The 18,306-nt window shown below is 41.6% G+C and overlaps 1 protein-coding gene across 1 annotated transcript; it reads left to right on the top strand.

Moving 5' to 3' along the window:
• The first annotated feature begins 4,154 nt into the window (after positions 1–4,154).
• Positions 4,155–5,988, top strand: LOC308093165 (regakine-1-like). The gene is made up of 4 exons (XM_080439401.1): positions 4,155–4,289; positions 4,623–4,737; positions 5,422–5,499; positions 5,616–5,988. The coding sequence occupies exons 1-4, from the start codon at positions 4,211–4,213 to the stop codon at positions 5,662–5,664; spliced, it is 321 nt and encodes a 106-aa protein (XP_080295527.1). The 5' UTR covers positions 4,155–4,210; the 3' UTR covers positions 5,665–5,988.
• Positions 5,989–18,306: the final 12,318 nt, after the last annotated feature.

Here is an 18,306-nt window from a genome sequence, read left to right as displayed (position 1 = left end):
AATAATTCTTTACACCACATTGCAGACCACTGTGACCACTTGGATTCAATTCACCCATTCACACACACACACACACACACACACGCACGCACGCACGCACGCACGCACGCACGCACGCACGCACGCACGCACGCACGCACGCACGCACGCACGCACGCACGCACGCACGCACGCACGCACGCACGCACGCACGCACGCACGCACACACACACACACACACACACACACACACACACACACACACACACACACACACACACACACATAGCATCAGGAAGTATTGTCAGATTAGTAAGATTATTATATAAGGTTATTGGCGCCCCAGGTGGACATACATCCCGCCTGTGATCCTCATAAATCAAATACAAAAATCTCTAATTTCAAGTATAACATTACGTCCTATACGGCCAAAGATCTGGTTTAGGGACAAATGGAGGATTTTTCTCCGTGCCGGGCAATATACCATTCTGAATTGTTCTATTATGAGTCAGTTCTTTGGGCAGCAGTAGAACCACAACTACAATTATTTGACAACTTTACTTACTAGTTACTAGTTGAAAATAGCCAATGCCAATTGTAGATCTGCTATTTTCAAATTTCAATTTCATATATACATTTGATGACTTGAAATGGGACAAAGTGCATTCTACTTTTGGTACTTTAAGTAATTTTGATACCAATACCTTTACTCAAGTCAATTTAGATGTACTGATTTTTAATTGTAACAGAGTATTTCTGCTTTGCATTATTGATACTTTTACTTAATAAGACATTTTTTCCACCACTGAGTACCAGTAAGCTGTGGAGAGACATAATGAGTCTTGCCATCTTTTCACACAGACCCACTCAGGCAGTCACTGTTCTTCTGATAACGGTTGTTTCCAGACTTGGACCCTGCAGATGAAATGTTAAAGATCACGTTCATTCCGTCTCAGATGGAGATGCAGCACTCCTCTGTCAACCTCATAACCACATTTATTTAAATTGTACAGTATTTGGGTCAGATGGCAAGAGTGACAAGCGGGTGCAAAAACCCCTTCCTCTCTGACTAAATGTCTTTTTCCACGCTGTTGTCTATTAATAACAAGGTGAAACTTTTTGGACATTTGCTTATGGACTTTTATAAGGCTCTATAAGGTTTTGTAATGCAAATTCTGTTGGTCAAAAATAAACAACCTTGTAGATATGAATATGCTTCATCATGCTCAGAATAATAATGATGTCACACTCTTCTCAGCATTTATTGGCTGTGTTAACCAGTTGTGAGAAAGCATTTGTATGTGTGTAATAAAAAAGAAGAAAAAATTGAATAATAGAGCGTTTTAAATTGTATTGTGTATGTATTCATGGGTTATTGTATCTAAATTGATTCATTTTCTGTTTATTAAAGAGCTGGAGAGATGGGGAGACTCCTGTTACTGAACAAACACTCTATAGCGATGATTACTATCAGAATATAGTGCTTTAACCTTTTAACAAAGTACTTTTTGTTTTAACCAAAAAATATCTACCTACCTTTAAAGGTACTTATATTGCCAGGCCCAATACTGGATTGTTTTGTACATTTGTACATACACATAAAGGTAATATACACATACACATTCTTAAAGAGAAAAAATATCGTTAGCCTCATAGCATAATTTCCTAACTCATATTTGTAAGGTTGTCAGGAGAGACTAAACAAAAAAAACACTTTTTGCCTAAGTCACCTAGATGACTTTTTCTCATGTTTATCTGCCTTTATTCATATCTGCCTAACTCTACTCTCCACTACCACTACAACACTGCTGATTCATCCTGCCTTATTGCCAATGTCCTCAGCCTATCAGAATGCTTGTTACAACAAAAAACACTTTCTGTCTAAGACAAAAAGTTGACTTAAAAGCACTTTCTGCCTAAGTCATTTTTGGTACTGTATGTAACAAGCATTCTGATTGGCTTAGGACATAGGCAATCAGGCACAATGATACAGCAATGTTAGAAGGAGAGTAGAGCTATAGGCAAAAATGTCAATTTCACCAAAAAGTGAGTTAGGCAATTATGCTATGAGGCTAACGATATATTATTTGGAACTTTCATGCCCCATTATGAATGCATTTATACTTATTTTGTAATGTAACCAAAATACTGTAGGCCTACAGCAAATACAACTAGAACACTCACACTCACTCATGTAGAGATGATGAACATGTCTCCATTGTTATCTTTTTTAGTTTTTAGTTTTGCCACGACTATGTTCAGCATAATTATTATATAGCATCTCATTACAAAACAAAGTAAAGCCACATTGAACTTGTTACTGTGACATTAGGTAATGCTTGCATCAAATATAAATTAAACAGTATGAAACCAATATTGCTTCACACATACATTGCACGTATAAAACCAGGTTGTGGTTTCAGAGAATTTAGGTTATGATATTCATTACGTGACATTCATTCTTCTGACCTATTTGATATCTGTTACTGACATCTACGTTTTCCCCTTTGGTCACGGTTCAAGCCGCTGAGTGTTCCTTTGACCTAGAAACAATTCATCAGCCCAGACAAAGCCTTGCCACACTGGAGGCCCACATCTTGCAGATTATGCAATCGTCTAAGGTTTTCGTGTATTGACTCTAAACAAAGAACTGTTTGACTTCTCTAAACACCCGTCCGGTCACATTACACTACAATCAACTTCCTTATAAGAGCCTCGCTCTGAATTCCCCGATAAATTCCCACTACTCAACCGGCTTTGAAGGAATGTGAGAGCGTAGAACTAGTCTTTAGCTTTAGGCTAAACAATTTGTATTGGTTTACTAACAAACAAATCTGTAGCAATTATGCATGCAACAAAACAGCAAGTTAGAAATACACATAAGCATATATTATATATATATATATATATATATATATATATATATATATATATATATACACACACATATGTATGCACATATACAGTATATAATATATGGTATACTGTGTATATATTTGAAGGAGTACGGAAGTCCATAAAGTGGTTTATATGTGTCACACACTTTGATTACGCATATCGTACTGTACTCTATTCTGTTGTATTCTAGTCTAGACTATTTTAAGCCCATCTATTGTAGACTATTATATTACATAATACTATTACTGTAACACAGGTAACTCAAGTGTGGAATGCCCTGACCCCATCCCTCCAAAATAAATCCTTTAGAACAGCCCTGAAACTCCACCTTTCAGGAGGCCAAAGGGATAGGTAGTTATCACTTCTCCCTTAGACTGGTGACCCCCCCCCCCCCCAGTGTCTTTACCCACATTCCCCCCCCCCCTATTCTCTACTCTGTTCATATAGTGTTTTATATTTGTGATAATATTGAATGTTTGGTGCTATTTTATATGTTGATGAATTGAATACCTAGGACCCCGATGGAAACAAGACCGCAAGGACCTTATTGGTGTAATCCTTTTAGACAAAGTGTTTGACTGTACTCAAACTGTATTTACATTTCTGTCTAATAAAATATTCAATCAATCAATCAATGTTGCGTCACTGTGTGACAATGTTTAATTAATCCATGAAGCTCTTAAAAGGTGACTCTTCACACGATTGTTGATCTCTATAAAATATGACTTTAAATTAAAACGGCAATTGTACTAACTATACAATACTGTATATTTAGCTATGATCAGCTATGCTGTATATTTTAGTAGTTACACACACATTGCAGTCAACAGAATAAGGTGCAAAGATTACATGAAAGATATTTAATCTGAACAAGCAAATGCTTATGAATAGCAACAAGCGAGTAAGGTTACACTCTAACATTAAATCCCACAATCACTGTGCCTGACAGGTGTTCCCTTTTTGGTCACAAGGGGAAAGTGAGGGGGAAGTTTTGTGATGTAATAGTTAATAAGTGCAGCGTGGGCACTCACTGAGGCAGGAAAACCCATAGGTCCCTTAAATGAGGGTTTGAAGTTTCCTGCTTCTCAGGGCATGTAGTATATAAGACTGCTGGGACCAGCATCTCTCCACATCACCTCTAAACCTCCAAGACAGGAGAACACAAGAGATCTACTCCAACACTCAAAGACAGGAGAACACAGCAGCTCTACACCTCAATAGACAGGAGAACACAGCAGCTCTACACCTCCAATAGACAGGAGAACACAGCAGCTCTACACCACCAAGACAGAACAGAAAGGAACAGAACGAAACAACGACCACAGTAGAAGTCATGGTGCACATCAGGGCTCCGATGTTATCCCTTCTCATGCTCCTGGCAGTCGGCCTGCTCGCAACACATGCATCTGCAAGTAAGTATGCCTCTATTTTTTGTTTGTCACACAGTGAAATCCGGACAGTTAACTCTTAAAGGACACATTTTCCCCACTTTAAATCAACACTTCGGATTTTGGTGTTTCTTCCCTTTCTTGTGTGCAAATTTGTGTTGGTCTTGCATTGATTCAGAATCATAATCAGAGTGAAAATTATGGAATATGGAGGCTATGGATATTGGTAAATAAATAACTTTGAATTATTGCACTTGTATTAAGTACTCAGAAGGTAATAGTGTCAAAAGGAGGTGATGTCAGTGGCAGTTTTAATATCTCAGCTCTATAACAATCTGATTGTCTTCTGTTTGGCAGGACCTTCTCGGCGCCGCTGCTGCACAACCTACGGCAGTGGCAGTATTCCATTCAATGCCATCAGAGGCTATTCAGTCCAGACGGACAAGGAGAACTGTTCCATCAACGCTATAATGTGAGTAGCTATATGGACTGAATGTAGTTCTACTGTGGCGGGACGGTTGTGTCCTTCTGTCACTTCTGTCAGGGGTTCCCAAAAGGTTTCAGCTTGAGACGCAAAAGAGACATTTGGTGTTTCCACCGCCGGGACCAAAATATAAAAAATAAATAAATGCATGAATCTTTTAAAGGGATAGTTCACCCCCCAAAAAAATTCTATCGATTAGTCACCCCATGGACCGAAACTTGAATTCATGGATATTTTTCTGTTTTTGTCACATTCCTAAGCCAATAATTTGATGACCACCGGACTGGTAGGCAGCGGTTCCGGTAGGAGACCCAAAGGAGACTCTTTTTGTGTCCTACCATTACCGCTGCCGGTTATCAAATTAATGGCTTAGGAATGCGACAAAAACAAAAAATATCTGAGTCTCCATGGGGTGACTAATCAACATTAAAAAAGTCATTTTGGGGGTGAACTATCCCTTTAAGCCCTATTTTTTTTTATGTGAAAATAGCCGATCTACAACCTCACAACGCGTGCCATTTGTCACTATATTCACATTTTAATTGAACATTTCTGAATTTCTGTGGATCTTGTGGATGCTTGACCTCTGACCTCTATGGTTGGGAAGTGTAACCCGCTGCGTGGCATGCATTCAATGCACTGATCATTAATGTCTTTGTGTTTCTTTTGCAGTTTCCACACAAAAAAGGGCATGGAGACATGCGCTAACCCAGCCGAGGACTGGGTAATGAGGTACATTGAAAATTTAAGGTAAGGCAGGTTAAAAAATATATAAATATTTTGTTCACATTAACGTGTATAATTTAACACCTTTACATATCTGATAGTGTAAAAACAAATGATTAATAGTACACTTATTATTTCAGGAACAAAGCCCAGAAGATGCATGGCAAGAAGACTCCTGGTTCCAAATGAACGCATGTTGGCTCTTAAGGATGGATGATATTTTGTATTATAATTTATACTTTTATATTTTTAAGGACAGCCAGTGGAGTACTTCCATCCTGACTGTTCTACTGTCTATAGGCTTCCCTGTCCTGTTTTGCCTTTCCGTCTGTATTTTGTTAAAGAAAATACTGTTAATAATACGTAAAAAAGCTGTTTTGCTATGCAATAAGAGCTGTGTCACACAATATTTGTGTTTTTCTAACTGTATAGCCATCGTCTTTGTTTGTAGAAGAAGCTGCAATGGTTTTAACTGTTACTGTATATGGCGCCAATAAATGTTTTGTGAATGAATCATCTCTCCAGTGACCTGATTTATGGGTTCAAAGAGTACTGTAGCTATACTGCATGTAATGCGAAGCAGTAGACACACTATTGTGAATCATGGCATCTATTGCACCAATGATCAAAGACTGGCAAGGGCATTCCCGGTTCGATCCCCGGCTTCCCCTCGGTTAGTGTCGAAGTGTCCTTGAGAAAGACACTGAACCCCTACTTGCTCCCAGTGAGCAGGTTGGTACCTTGCATGCATTCCTGAACCGTCATAGGTGTGTGAATGTGTGTGTGAATGGGTGAATGTAATGCAAAGTGCTTTGAATAAAGGTGCAATGTAAATATGAATTGGCCATTTAGGCATACTGTATAAATAATTATAGTTTTTGCCACTCATAAAGCTTTATAACAATAACACATTATAAAGCACTTTATAATGACATATGGCTAAGTATAAATGCACTACCATCTGCTTATATCATAAGTTGTCATTATAACAATAATCACATTATAAGCATTTTATTATTATTATTTTATTATTTATGCATTATAAACACGGGCTACATAGAAAGCGCTCGCCAGGTTTTCTTACATTTTTAATGTACAGTATATCGGTTCTGTTATTGTGCAATCACTCATTCATCACGCAACACTGCACTACAATACCTACATACAATACTGTACTGTGTACACATACACACATTGCACGCGCACACACACACACACACACACACACACACACACATGCACACGCACACGCACACGCACGCACACACACACACACACACACACACACACACACACACACACACACACACACACACACACACACACACCTGTCACTCACCGTGATATAGCATTGTGTTCTGCATGGGTTGTCGTGGTTGTGTGGAGAGAAATTCCAGCTGTGAAAGTTTTCAGGATGTAGTAAAGAAATAAACAGTGGTCTGACGCCAGCATGAGGAAGTGATGACGACGAGGGCAGGTAATTTACAGGAAGTAGAAATACAGGTAATTCCACTGTTTCTCAACTTAAGGTCTGGGGACCACACAAGGGTCCAAATGGACCCTTATGGGTCTGTAACTCTGAGAGTCTACAAATATTTGTACCCTCTCAGCACAACAATGACAACCCATGCAGAATATATGCTATCATAACAGGTCTGTGTTTGTGTATGTATGTGTGTGAGTGCATGCGTGCGTGCGCGCGCGTGCGTGCGTGTGTGTGTGTGTGTGTGTGTGTGTGTGTGTGTGTGTGTGTGTGTGTGTGTGTGTGTGTGTGTGTGTGTTGTGTAATGAATGAGTAATAGCTCAATAACAGAACTGATATTCTGTATAAATGTAACAGAACATATGGGTAGCGATTTAGCCCATGTATGTAATGTATAAATAATAATGAAAATTAAAATGCTTATAATGTGTTCTGCTTATAACTGCAATTATACATCATATTTGTTGTTACAGTATAAGCAGATTATAATGCATTTATACTCGACCTTCTTGACGTGAAGTTCATTATAATGTGTTAAGATTGCCACAAAGCTTCATGAGTGCTTATAACTCTAATTATAGTGTTATACACAGCATACATTTGTTTCCATGTGTACACTCTCAGAGTTACAGAGCCGTATAAGGGTCTTCATTTGGACCTCTGGTGGTCCCCGGACCAGAAGTTGAGAACCAGTTTAATACAGTAAGCAATGTCATCATGACTAGTATAATACTGTTATTGGTCATTCATAGCACATTGTATTTTGCAAATAACTTTGAACATACGCACAAAAGTGTGCACCATGAAAATGTGAAAATATGAAATCACGCAACAAACATGAACATATTTAAGCACGTAGATATAAACACTACAAAATTCTTAAATGAATAGAAATGAGGGCGTAGCTACACAGTAGTAGGTTATATTCAGACAGAATATCTGACAGATTTCATTGTTCTCCCTTGGAATAGCTATAAGCCTTTTGAACACTAGATGGAGATGTTGCATCAAAGTCGTGAAAGTGGTGCTGAATGTCTGGTAAGTCTTTTAAAGGTGCTGTAAGTGATATGTTTTTGTTAAAATAAGTTTTTAATAGCTCTATATTCCCATAATTGTTATAGAGCGTCTGGTCAGTACAGGGAATTTCCGTCTCTTTAGTAAACAGAAAATATGTTTTCAAGTCAGGAAAGCAATTTTCTCCAATCAGGAGAGAAGACTCAGGCCTACAGGATACAGGATAAACAAACACATTTGGAAGTGATGACACAAAACAAATGAGCAGACAAAATGGAACTGGAACACTATAAAAAATTAAGCTGATTAAGCTGATGAACACAATGATTAATATCAGAATATAGAGCTTAATTTATTTTATTTATTAAAACGTTTTTTTAGTTTTTTCTTTTACAAAATAATTATAATAATTTACACCCCCTTTAACCACTTAAACCCCATATGGGTAACCAGGGCTGAATATTATTTTCTGTTTTGTGTTGAAAATAGCAGAAAATAGCAGATCAACAAGCTCACAACGCAACGCGTGAGCTTGTCGATCTGCTATTCTCAGCTAAAGCTTATACCGATGCTGGGGTTTAAGTGGTTAATGTTCTCGCACACTTACTATGAGTTATATTGTATTACTAATTCTAAAATCTAAAGCTAAGACATCTTTCCCCATCAGTGTAGAAGCTTTTTCATTGCAGGGCTTATAAGCACTTTATCCCTGGCTTCCTTATTTTGAGCGTTTCATTATACGCAACATTTTTGAATTTCTTTGTTGTGCTGAAAATGTCAGAATACTTAGAAAATAGGGCTTAAGTGGTCGATGGTGCCAGGGGGGCAAGACTTCATACTCGTAGGAGTAGGTAGGACAGTGGCTGGAAAACAAGGCCACTTCCATCATTTTAAACCCCTTCAATGTGTGCATATAATAATAGGCCACAGTATCATGTGTCTGTGGATTTAAGTGGCTTTCCTGGGCTTTTCACAAACAAACAAACAAGTCTTCCCAAAGCAAAGCATAAAATACTTATGAACAAAGGAAAGACACAGATGACGCACGCGCCAGGCTCATGAAATATAGCTGTCATCCGTCATGCCAAACCCGTGCCCAAAGTGGGACGAATTCATCAAAGCTGAACAAACTGTAAACTGTGTTTTTTTTTTCTTTCTCTTCTCTCTCCGGTCGCATGCATGAATACATCCCAAACGACGGTCCCAGAACCATGCTCCCAGCCATTATTACATCACCATCATCATCATCACTGTTCTGCACGACTGCACAGAGAGTGCTTCTCTATGAATAATACAGAAAGAGAGCGAGAGAGAGAGAGAGGGGCTGGGGGGCTTGTGGTGGTGGGGTGGTTCTGGGACTGGAATGAGGGCATGGGGGTGGGGGTTGATTACTTAAAAGACATGGAGAGAGACAGCACAATGTTGGAAAGCAGGGATACAGGAGGGATGAATTGGAGAAGCGAGCATACACCCTATACAGCCCCCCCTGTTGTGTGACGGTGTCCCGTGCCGGATATAACCGATCTGTAAACTCACAACGCGTCGCGATGAGAGCTTTTACAGATCGGGTTATTTCCGGCGCGGGACACCGTGGCACGACTTGAGTATAACAACACGCTTTCGTGCGTCACAAACACCACAGTTTAACCGGCTTTGGGGTATAACTGTCCCTGTGATGACCCCGGCTTCTTCAGAACCTGCAAATAACCACGACAAACTCCACATCATCTGGGGCAGAGATTCAACCTTTATTGAGTCACACAGATAAATCGGCAAACAGTTCCCTGTCCTCATGTGACAAACATTTCCGTTATTTTAATCAAATATGATTGTTTGTATGTTATGTACTGTATACATCACGGTCCTGCGAAATCCTGAAAAAAAAAGGCTGTTATTTGTTTCAAAAAGCTTGTAGGCTATATAACTACAGTAAATTAAAACAAAAAATTGGTTTTGAAAGCATTTTGTTCTACTGTATGTTGCAATGCGACATAGCTCTGTTTACACATTACTGTAGTGTACTCCCTTCAATTGTATGTACATTTCTTATGTTTTTTAATAGTTTTTAGCTTGACACTTGCTTGGGCAATGCAAACGTATATGTTTTCTCATGCCAAGAAAGCTCCTTTGAATTGAATTGAATTGAATCGTATAATGCATTATGCATAACGTGCGCTCTGTCTGTCTGTGTGCACGTGTACACACACCACTGTGAGTCAGTGCCAGCCGGACTGGAGTCGGTGTAAGATAGCCGATATACAGAGAGCGGGCATAATGAAGGACGGCCCGGCCCCTGGTCCTTCTTCTCCTCTCCTCCACCTCCCAGACTGTCTGAAGGGAGCCAAGGTTACAGTCTGCTCCTCTCCGACAGGCAGGGCCCAGGCATTAGGAGAGAAGGTAATAACATATTGCTCTGCGAGATAGCCAGACGGGTCCTCTATCACTGCACACACACACACACACACACACGACACACAGCCAGCCACACACACACACACACACACACACACACACACACACACACACACACACACACACACACACACACACACACACACACACACACACGTTTGTGCATTACTGTACTTGTGAGGACACCAACACATTTTAGTGAAGGCGATTTTGTGTCATTGTCATTTTAAGATTTTGTAACCATAAGCCTAAAGCCAAAAAGAAATAGCAGATCTACAAGCTCACAACGCTGCGACACGTTGTGAGCTTGTAGATCTGCTATTTTCTCGCCGCACGTCACCAGCGTGTAACTATAAACTCAGGTTTAACTCTAACCCTACAACGCCTAAACCTAAACTCTGAATGCCTAATTCTAACCCTAAACCACAACCTGAATCTTTTCCTAAATTGTAAACCTATAACTACCCAAATCTTTATTTATTTTTTTACCATAAAACAACCATTTGTCTTGTGAGGATCAGGAAAATTGTCCTCTATTTCTCAAACTCTACTATACTGTACTCGTGGGGACATTTGGGCCCTCATAAGTATAGTAATACAAGCATACCCACACACACACACACACAAACACACACACAAACACACACACACACACACACACACACACACACACACACACACACACACACACACAAACACACACACACACACACACACACACACACACACACACACACACACGCACGCTTGCTTGCTTGCTCACATACAAGGAGGAGGAGGAGGAGGAGGAGGAGGCAGCCCAGACAGACAGTCTCTCACCCAAACTCCAAACGCCGATAATGATGCGACGGATGAGACGGCAGCCTCAGTCAGGAAAGGTGAAAATGATCTAATTTCTAATTTTAAACTTGGGAGTGAAGTCACGACTGCTGCAGCACAGCAGCACAGCACCCAGAGAGAGACAAACACGCACGCACACACGCACGCATGCACACAAACACACACACACAAACACAGATTATACAAAGTATATTCATGACTATAGAAATGTGGGTTCTCAACCTGTGGGCTTGAGGATATTGCTAAGTGGGCCCCAAATAACTGGCAAAACAATGAGATTTAAAATGATAATATAACATATAATAATATTAAAAAATTATTAACACTACATACTTATATATATACATTTCTTTATAATTAAAAAATCGTATTTTTTTCTTCAAAATCCTTGAAAGTGAGTTATGATATAGCTAAAAGGGAACTTAAAGTATATACACAAATGGATTGATAATAATGATGAATAATAACATGCTCCCACATGCGGCCCACCCATCTGAACGTGTTAAGTGGTCAGATGGGTGGACCACCGAGAACGCTTTTGACATTTAGTGGAAGTGGGGAGAAGTGGGCCCTGGTCCAGAAAAAGCCTGAGAAGAACCAACTGCTATATAGAATATCATTTATGTAGGTGTTATAATCCTCTCCCCCTCTTTCTGGGTTTATCTCTTTCTTTCCATGGCTCTCTCTCCCCCACCCCCCCTCTATCTCTCATGCACACATGCACGCACACAGACACACACACACACACAGACAGACACACACATGCACGCACAGACACACACACACACAGACACACACACACACACACACACACACACACACACACACACACACACACACACACACACACACACACACACACACACACACACACACACACACACACACACACACACATGCACATACACAGTCACACACACATACAGAGAGTTAACCCATTTAGACCGGGAACGCATATTGTGTCATTGTAGATTTCTTTGGCTATTAAAAAAATAGCAGATATACAAGCTCATAGCGCAGCACTGAGTGCCGCACTATGAGCTTGTAGATCTGCTATTTATTTATTTTTTAATCGTGAACATTTTGTGCAAACCCCCCAGAAGCAAAGATTTGAGTTAAAAATGCTTAGCTTTAAAAAATATAGATACATTTAAAGATTTGCACACATTTTCAAGATTATTTTTCCAAAAATAGCAGATCTACAAGCTCAGAGCGCTATATGAGCTTATAACGGTTTAAAGTGGTTTACACACAGATGCGTTCCCGGCTTTAACGGGTTAACCGGACCCCCACCGTATAATTAGACAAAACAAAAAAGCGAGGGATGAAGCAGCTAAAGGAGAAGAGACTCCAAATGATTACACATTCACTGGGCTTCCTTCCTCCTCGTTGCACACACAACCACCAATTAGAGAGCAGAGAGAGGGGAGGATGGGGGGAAACGCCAAGCAACTTCAAGTCTATTTGTGTCTCTTTCTTTTTCTCCCTTCCCTTCCCCTCCCTCCCTCCCTCCCTCCTTCCCTCCCTCCCTCTCTTTCTCCCTCTCCTTCTTCCCCCTGAAGACTAAACAGAGCCACGGGAGGAGGAGGGGAAGAAAGGAGAACATAGAAAGGGGAAAACAAAATACATATAACAATAATGTATAGATACCATATATAGTATACTGTATAAAGCAGGGGTCTTCAAAAAAAAAATCAACGTTTCAACGTTTTTTTCCCTCTACACCAAATCTCTTTGCGGAAAAAATAGCCGATCTACAAGCTCACAACGCCTCGCAGAGCGAGGCGTTGTGTGCTTGTAGATCGGCTATTTTTCGGCTAATGTTCCCCTCAGCTTTCGGATTATAGGGTTCAAGTGGTGAATGTAAAAAGAAAAAATCCTATCACATTTGATACACATTTAGCTCCCCCCCCCCCCCCCTGTAGTAGCTCTGAGGACCCCCTATAGGGGTCCCCGGACCCCCCCCCCCTGTTGAAGGCCCCTGCATGCTGTGTAAAGAATTGGGAGCGTTTTCACATCCGGTAGTAGTAATAGCAGGCTCGTTGGCGGGAGTCGTTGAGTCAGGCAGATCTAGGCCACAGTTGCACTCATTGTTCAGTGAGCTTTTCCACACAGTCCAACCCAGCGACAGCAATGAATGTTGATTGTGACCTTTGGTCCTTTTGGGGGCACAGTGGAACACAGTGGATCACAGTGGAGCACAGTGTGCGCGGGTCTGTATGATATATATATATGCATATGTGTGTGTGTACTTGTATTAATATACTTGTGAGGGCCACATGTCCCTCAGACACATAATAGTAGAAATTTGGGGAAATAGATATTTGTCAGGACAATTTTCCTGGTCTTCACAAGATAAATGGTTGTTTATTATGGTTAGAATTAGGAAAAGGTGCAAGTTGAGGGTCAGGGTTATGGGACATTTAGAGGTTAGGTTTAGGGGTTAGAGTTATGCGTGATTTATACGAGAGCCGTATAAGAGAGAGTCGCGTCACGCTTTGATCTCGCCGCAAAGCAGGCTGCTATGGGCTGTATAGTTCCAAAACATTGGAACTTCCTCATTGAGATAGACAGAGCATTTCCGCATTCCATTCTTAGAATGGGAGTCAACGCCAGTGTCGTCACTCTCACAGTTATACCACGCTGATTTATACTTAGTTGTGCACTGGTGACGAGCACTGGACATAGCCAATCTACAAGCACACGAAGCGTCGCGCTGTGATGCGTTGTGAGCTTATTGACTGTCTATTTGTGGCTTTAGAATTAGGGTTAAAAATGGTTGATGTCCTCAAAAGTATATAGTAATACAAATACGCGTGTGTCACTGTGTGGGTTTGCTCGTCTCGATTGCGTGCGTGCGTGCCCGCCCGCGCGCCCCCCCCCCCGCAGTTTACATGAATAATTTGCGGTTTTCGCAGTGCGGCTGCACACACAGGGTCCCATCCATCCATCGCAGCAGAGACCATTTTGGTCCCCGTGTGTGTGTGTTCCTGATGCCGGGGCGTGCCGCGGGGCACAGTCAACGGTCGATGGTTTTTGTGTGATCCATACCAAACTCACCGACAGCGTTGAATGTTCACCGAGGCAAACCGAGGAGGAGACCGAGGTTGAGCGTGAGTCGAGATGACAGACGAGTCAGGAGCCCCGGGGGGGGGGGGGAACGGACAGGAAGGGACAGTCAGACAGACAAATAGACAGACAGACAGACAGACAGGCCCACGGACAGGGACACAACTGGGGATGTCACTCATCCTGACCGCAGAGGTCAGGGCCAACACTGGACAGGGACGTAATGACTCTGGGAGAGTGGCAGCATGTCCACAGGGCAAAGATGGAGCAGTGCTGGACAATGTTCTGGTTATTTTGTCTGTCTGTGTGTACGTGTGTGTGTGTGTGTACGTACGTACGTACGTGTGTGTGTGTGTGTGTGTGTGTGTGTGTGTGTGTGTGTGTGTGTGTGTACGTGTTCGTGCGGGTTTAGATACAGACGGGTGACAAATTAAAGGAAAAAAAACAACATAAAGTGGAATGTACTGGAGGAATGGAGCACCATTCTAATAAAAGACATTCCCTCATTTGTTGTTTTGATGTTGGTGATGGACACAGCGCTAATGCATTGGTCCATTATCTCCCATAAGTGTTCAAATGGGTCTAGATCTGGTGACTGCGAAGATTCAGATCATTTTCATACTCGTCAAAACCTCGTGCCCTGTGGATGGGGGCATTGATGCCATCCTAGGAAGAGAGCGCTCCCATCAGGATAGAAATGTTTCATCACAGAATAAATACGATCACTCACTTTGTAATGATTTGTGGACCAAAACCAGGCCAGGAAAAAGATACCCCCCCCCACACACAAAGCTTAACAGAGCCATGCAGCGAATCCCCTCAATGTAAGGATCGAGCATTCAAGTCTGTAGCGTTCTCTTGGTGTGCGCCACTCGCCCACTTGTGGAGAATAATGGTGGTGAGGTGAAGGATGACTCATCTGATCTGACCCTATCACTCCCCCCCCCCCACGTCTCTATAGACCAATGCCTATGGTTTTTGCACCACTGAACTCTCAAATGTGCATTTGTCTCTTATGCCATGCAACCCTGGTATCTCCCTCTCTCTCGCTCTATGCAGTGTAGTCAACAGACTAGATTCTAGTCCAGGGGTCTTCAACGTTTTTCAGGCCAAGGACCCTCTAGCTGAGAGAGAGATGAAGCAGGGTTGGGCTTCAGATTAAACTATTTTATTTTTTACTTGGTCTGCTCTTTTTTCCCTCTACACATATACCTCTTTGCCAAAAACAGCAGATCTACAAGCTCACAACGCCTCGCAGCGCGAGGCGTTGTGAGCTTGTAGATCTGCTGTTTTTGGTTAAAGTTCTCCTCAGAAAAGGGATGCTATGTTCAAGTGGTTAATGAAAAAATAAAGAATAATCATAACACACAAAGATTTGGCGGACCCCCTGTAGTAACTCTGAAGACCCCCTAGGGGTCCCGGACCCCCTGTTGAAGACCCCTGTTCTAGTCTGTTGACTACACTGCCTAGAGAGAGAGGGATATTCGTCACTAGTTCTAAGACCGTTGCTTGCTGACAGTCGGATCACACCCCGCGTTGACATTCTCAGTCACCTGAGGGAGAGTTGCTGCTCTTCTGTTTTTTTAATTACATTTTAATTACATGTCACACTTAATGCGCGCACGCCAGGGGTCACCCTGACAACGTGAGCTTTTGACCTCAATTCTTATTTACTGATGTTTTCCCCATAGATCACAATGCAGATGTCACTTCGCTTTTTAGTCAATCGAGGTCCAATGCATGGGCCTGCTCGGCATTTTCATACAGGCACAGATATGCAGGATATTAATTGTTAATGTAATTGTTTTTCATGCAGTACACCTGTATGCAAGCACATGCATTTGTTAGATTTCTCCATTCATTTATTCAGGTTTTTCCTTTAAATTTGTCACCCGTTGTACATATTCTACAACAGAAGTTCTCAAAGAAGGAGTCTGAGAGTTATGGGGGTCCTTGAAGAACCACTGTTCTACGATGTTATTTATAATGTAGTTGAACAGCATATATTCTGTAAGTGATAACTCTGGTGTGATATTCAGTATGTTGGCATCATTTCATCATACAACCAAGGAGAGGCTCTTCAAGTTGGGAATCCACTCTCTCATCGTCAGGAATGAAGACCTGGGATGTTGGTCAGAACAGCATCTGAAACAGAGATGAAAACATACGTCGTTAGCATTGTGCGTCGCAATATAATAGTATGCGACAAAATCGTAAACGTTGCACGATAGGACACACAGCGGCCGTGGCTGAGTGGGTAGAGAGAGAGAGAGAGAGGTCGTCTGGAAATCGGAAATCTCGTCAGTTCGACCTTCAGCTCGTTGTGTCTATGAGTTGAAGTGCCCCTGAGCAAGGCACTTAACCACTTAAACCCTCTGTACCCGGGGTCCCCCAGGGCTCAATACTAGAGCTCCTCCAGTATTAGCTGTATCAAAAGGCTCACAACGAGTCGTGCTTGTTGATGATTGGCTGTTTTTGCTGAATGTTCCCCCCAGAATAGGGGGGGATAGGCTAGGGTTGATGTGGTTAACCCCTAACTGCTCCCCAGGCACCGCATTAAGCACTTGAACCCTATCATCTCTATTCAGAGGGCGAACATTTGGCAAAAAAATAAGTCTCGTGAGCTTGTAGATTGGCTTTTTCCCGCAAAGATGTTTAGTGTAGAATGAAAGCAGGACAACTAGGGTATATAGGGGTTTGAGGGGTTAATTAATTATAATGGCAGTCACTGCTCCTAATAGTTATGATGGGTAAATGCCAGTGGTGGAAAGGAACTAAGTACTGTACATGTACTCAAGTAGGCTACTGTACTTAAGGACACATTTGAGGTATTTGTACTATACTTGAGTATTTCCAATACTTTTACTTCTATTCGACTACATCTCAGAGGCAAATATTGTACTTTTACTCCACTAAACTTATTTGAAAACCTTAGTTACTAGCTATTTTGCAGATATCAATTATTACATTATAAAACATACATAAACCACTTTAGTCCTATTTTATACCTAGGCTATTTGAAATGAGCAGATCTACAAGCTCACAACGCGTCGCGATGCGACGCATTGTGAGCTTGTAGATCTGCTATTTTCAGGAATTTCAGAACTTTTACTTTTGGCACTTTAAGTACATTTTGATATATACTTGTGTACGTTTACTCAAGTCAATTTTTAACACCAGACTTTTACTTTTAACAGAGTACATTGCAGTATTGAAACCTTTACTTAAGTAAAACATTTGAGAACTTTTTCCACCACTGGTAAATGCAGAGAATAAACTCTAGAGGTGTGTGCTAAAGTACTTGGCAAATACCCCAACAACAACAACAACAACAGTCTCCCACACACAGTGGTCAGTATTCTGACACAAACTTTAACACACTGCTTCTTCCCCTGAAAAATGACTCCCCTCTATATACGCGATGTATAATAAGTGGTTGTTCTCTGCTATTGTATAACAGGCGCTGCCGGGGCCTTTCTTTTGTGCGTTGCTGCTCCGCTCAGAGACAATGTTGGAGGACCTATTTGTAAAACCTGCCATGATCCTTATGGATGTGCGACTCGGGGGGAACAATAGCTGCGACGTCCTACCGCGCGTCGTCGGGCTCAGTGTGTTTTTTTTTGGACGCAGCCTTCGTCTGGCGGGGGGGGGGGGCACTGAGGGCTCCCATTGTCGGGGAGCGGGCCGCTAGCTGCGAGGAGAGAACGGGACAAACGACCCCTGACAGCCCTGCTCCCCTTGCCACACAGCCTCTTAACCCATTAATACCTGGGACGCATCTGTGTCACTTTTAGATTTCTTTAGGCTATTCAAAAATAGCAGATATACAAGCTCATAGCGCGGCACCGAGTGCCGCGCTACGAGCTTGTAGATCTGCTATTTTTGAAAAATCGTGAAAATTATTTTTAAAATATTTTTTTCCGATTTTTTTTTTAGGATTTTGAAAATGTTTAGAAGCGGCCTCAGGTCTTAATGGGTTATACAAGGCTGACGTCAGGAGGACGGAGGGGCAG

Source organism: Gymnoscopelus braueri (genome assembly GCF_963280865.1).
Source record: "Gymnoscopelus braueri genome assembly, chromosome: 10".
NCBI lineage: Eukaryota > Metazoa > Chordata > Actinopteri > Myctophiformes > Myctophidae > Gymnoscopelus > Gymnoscopelus braueri.
This window is presented reverse-complemented; position numbering and strand designations above follow the sequence as displayed.

Coding starts and splice junctions, on each gene's coding strand:
- LOC308093165 (XM_080439401.1), top strand. CDS start 4,211: ATGGTGCACATCAGGGCTCCGATGTTATCCCTTCTCATGCTCCTGGCA. Junction 4,290..4,622: donor CGCAACACATGCATCTGCAA/GTAAGTATGCCT, acceptor TCTGTTTGGCAG/GACCTTCTCGGCGCCGCTGC. Junction 4,738..5,421: donor TGTTCCATCAACGCTATAAT/GTGAGTAGCTAT, acceptor TTTCTTTTGCAG/TTTCCACACAAAAAAGGGCA.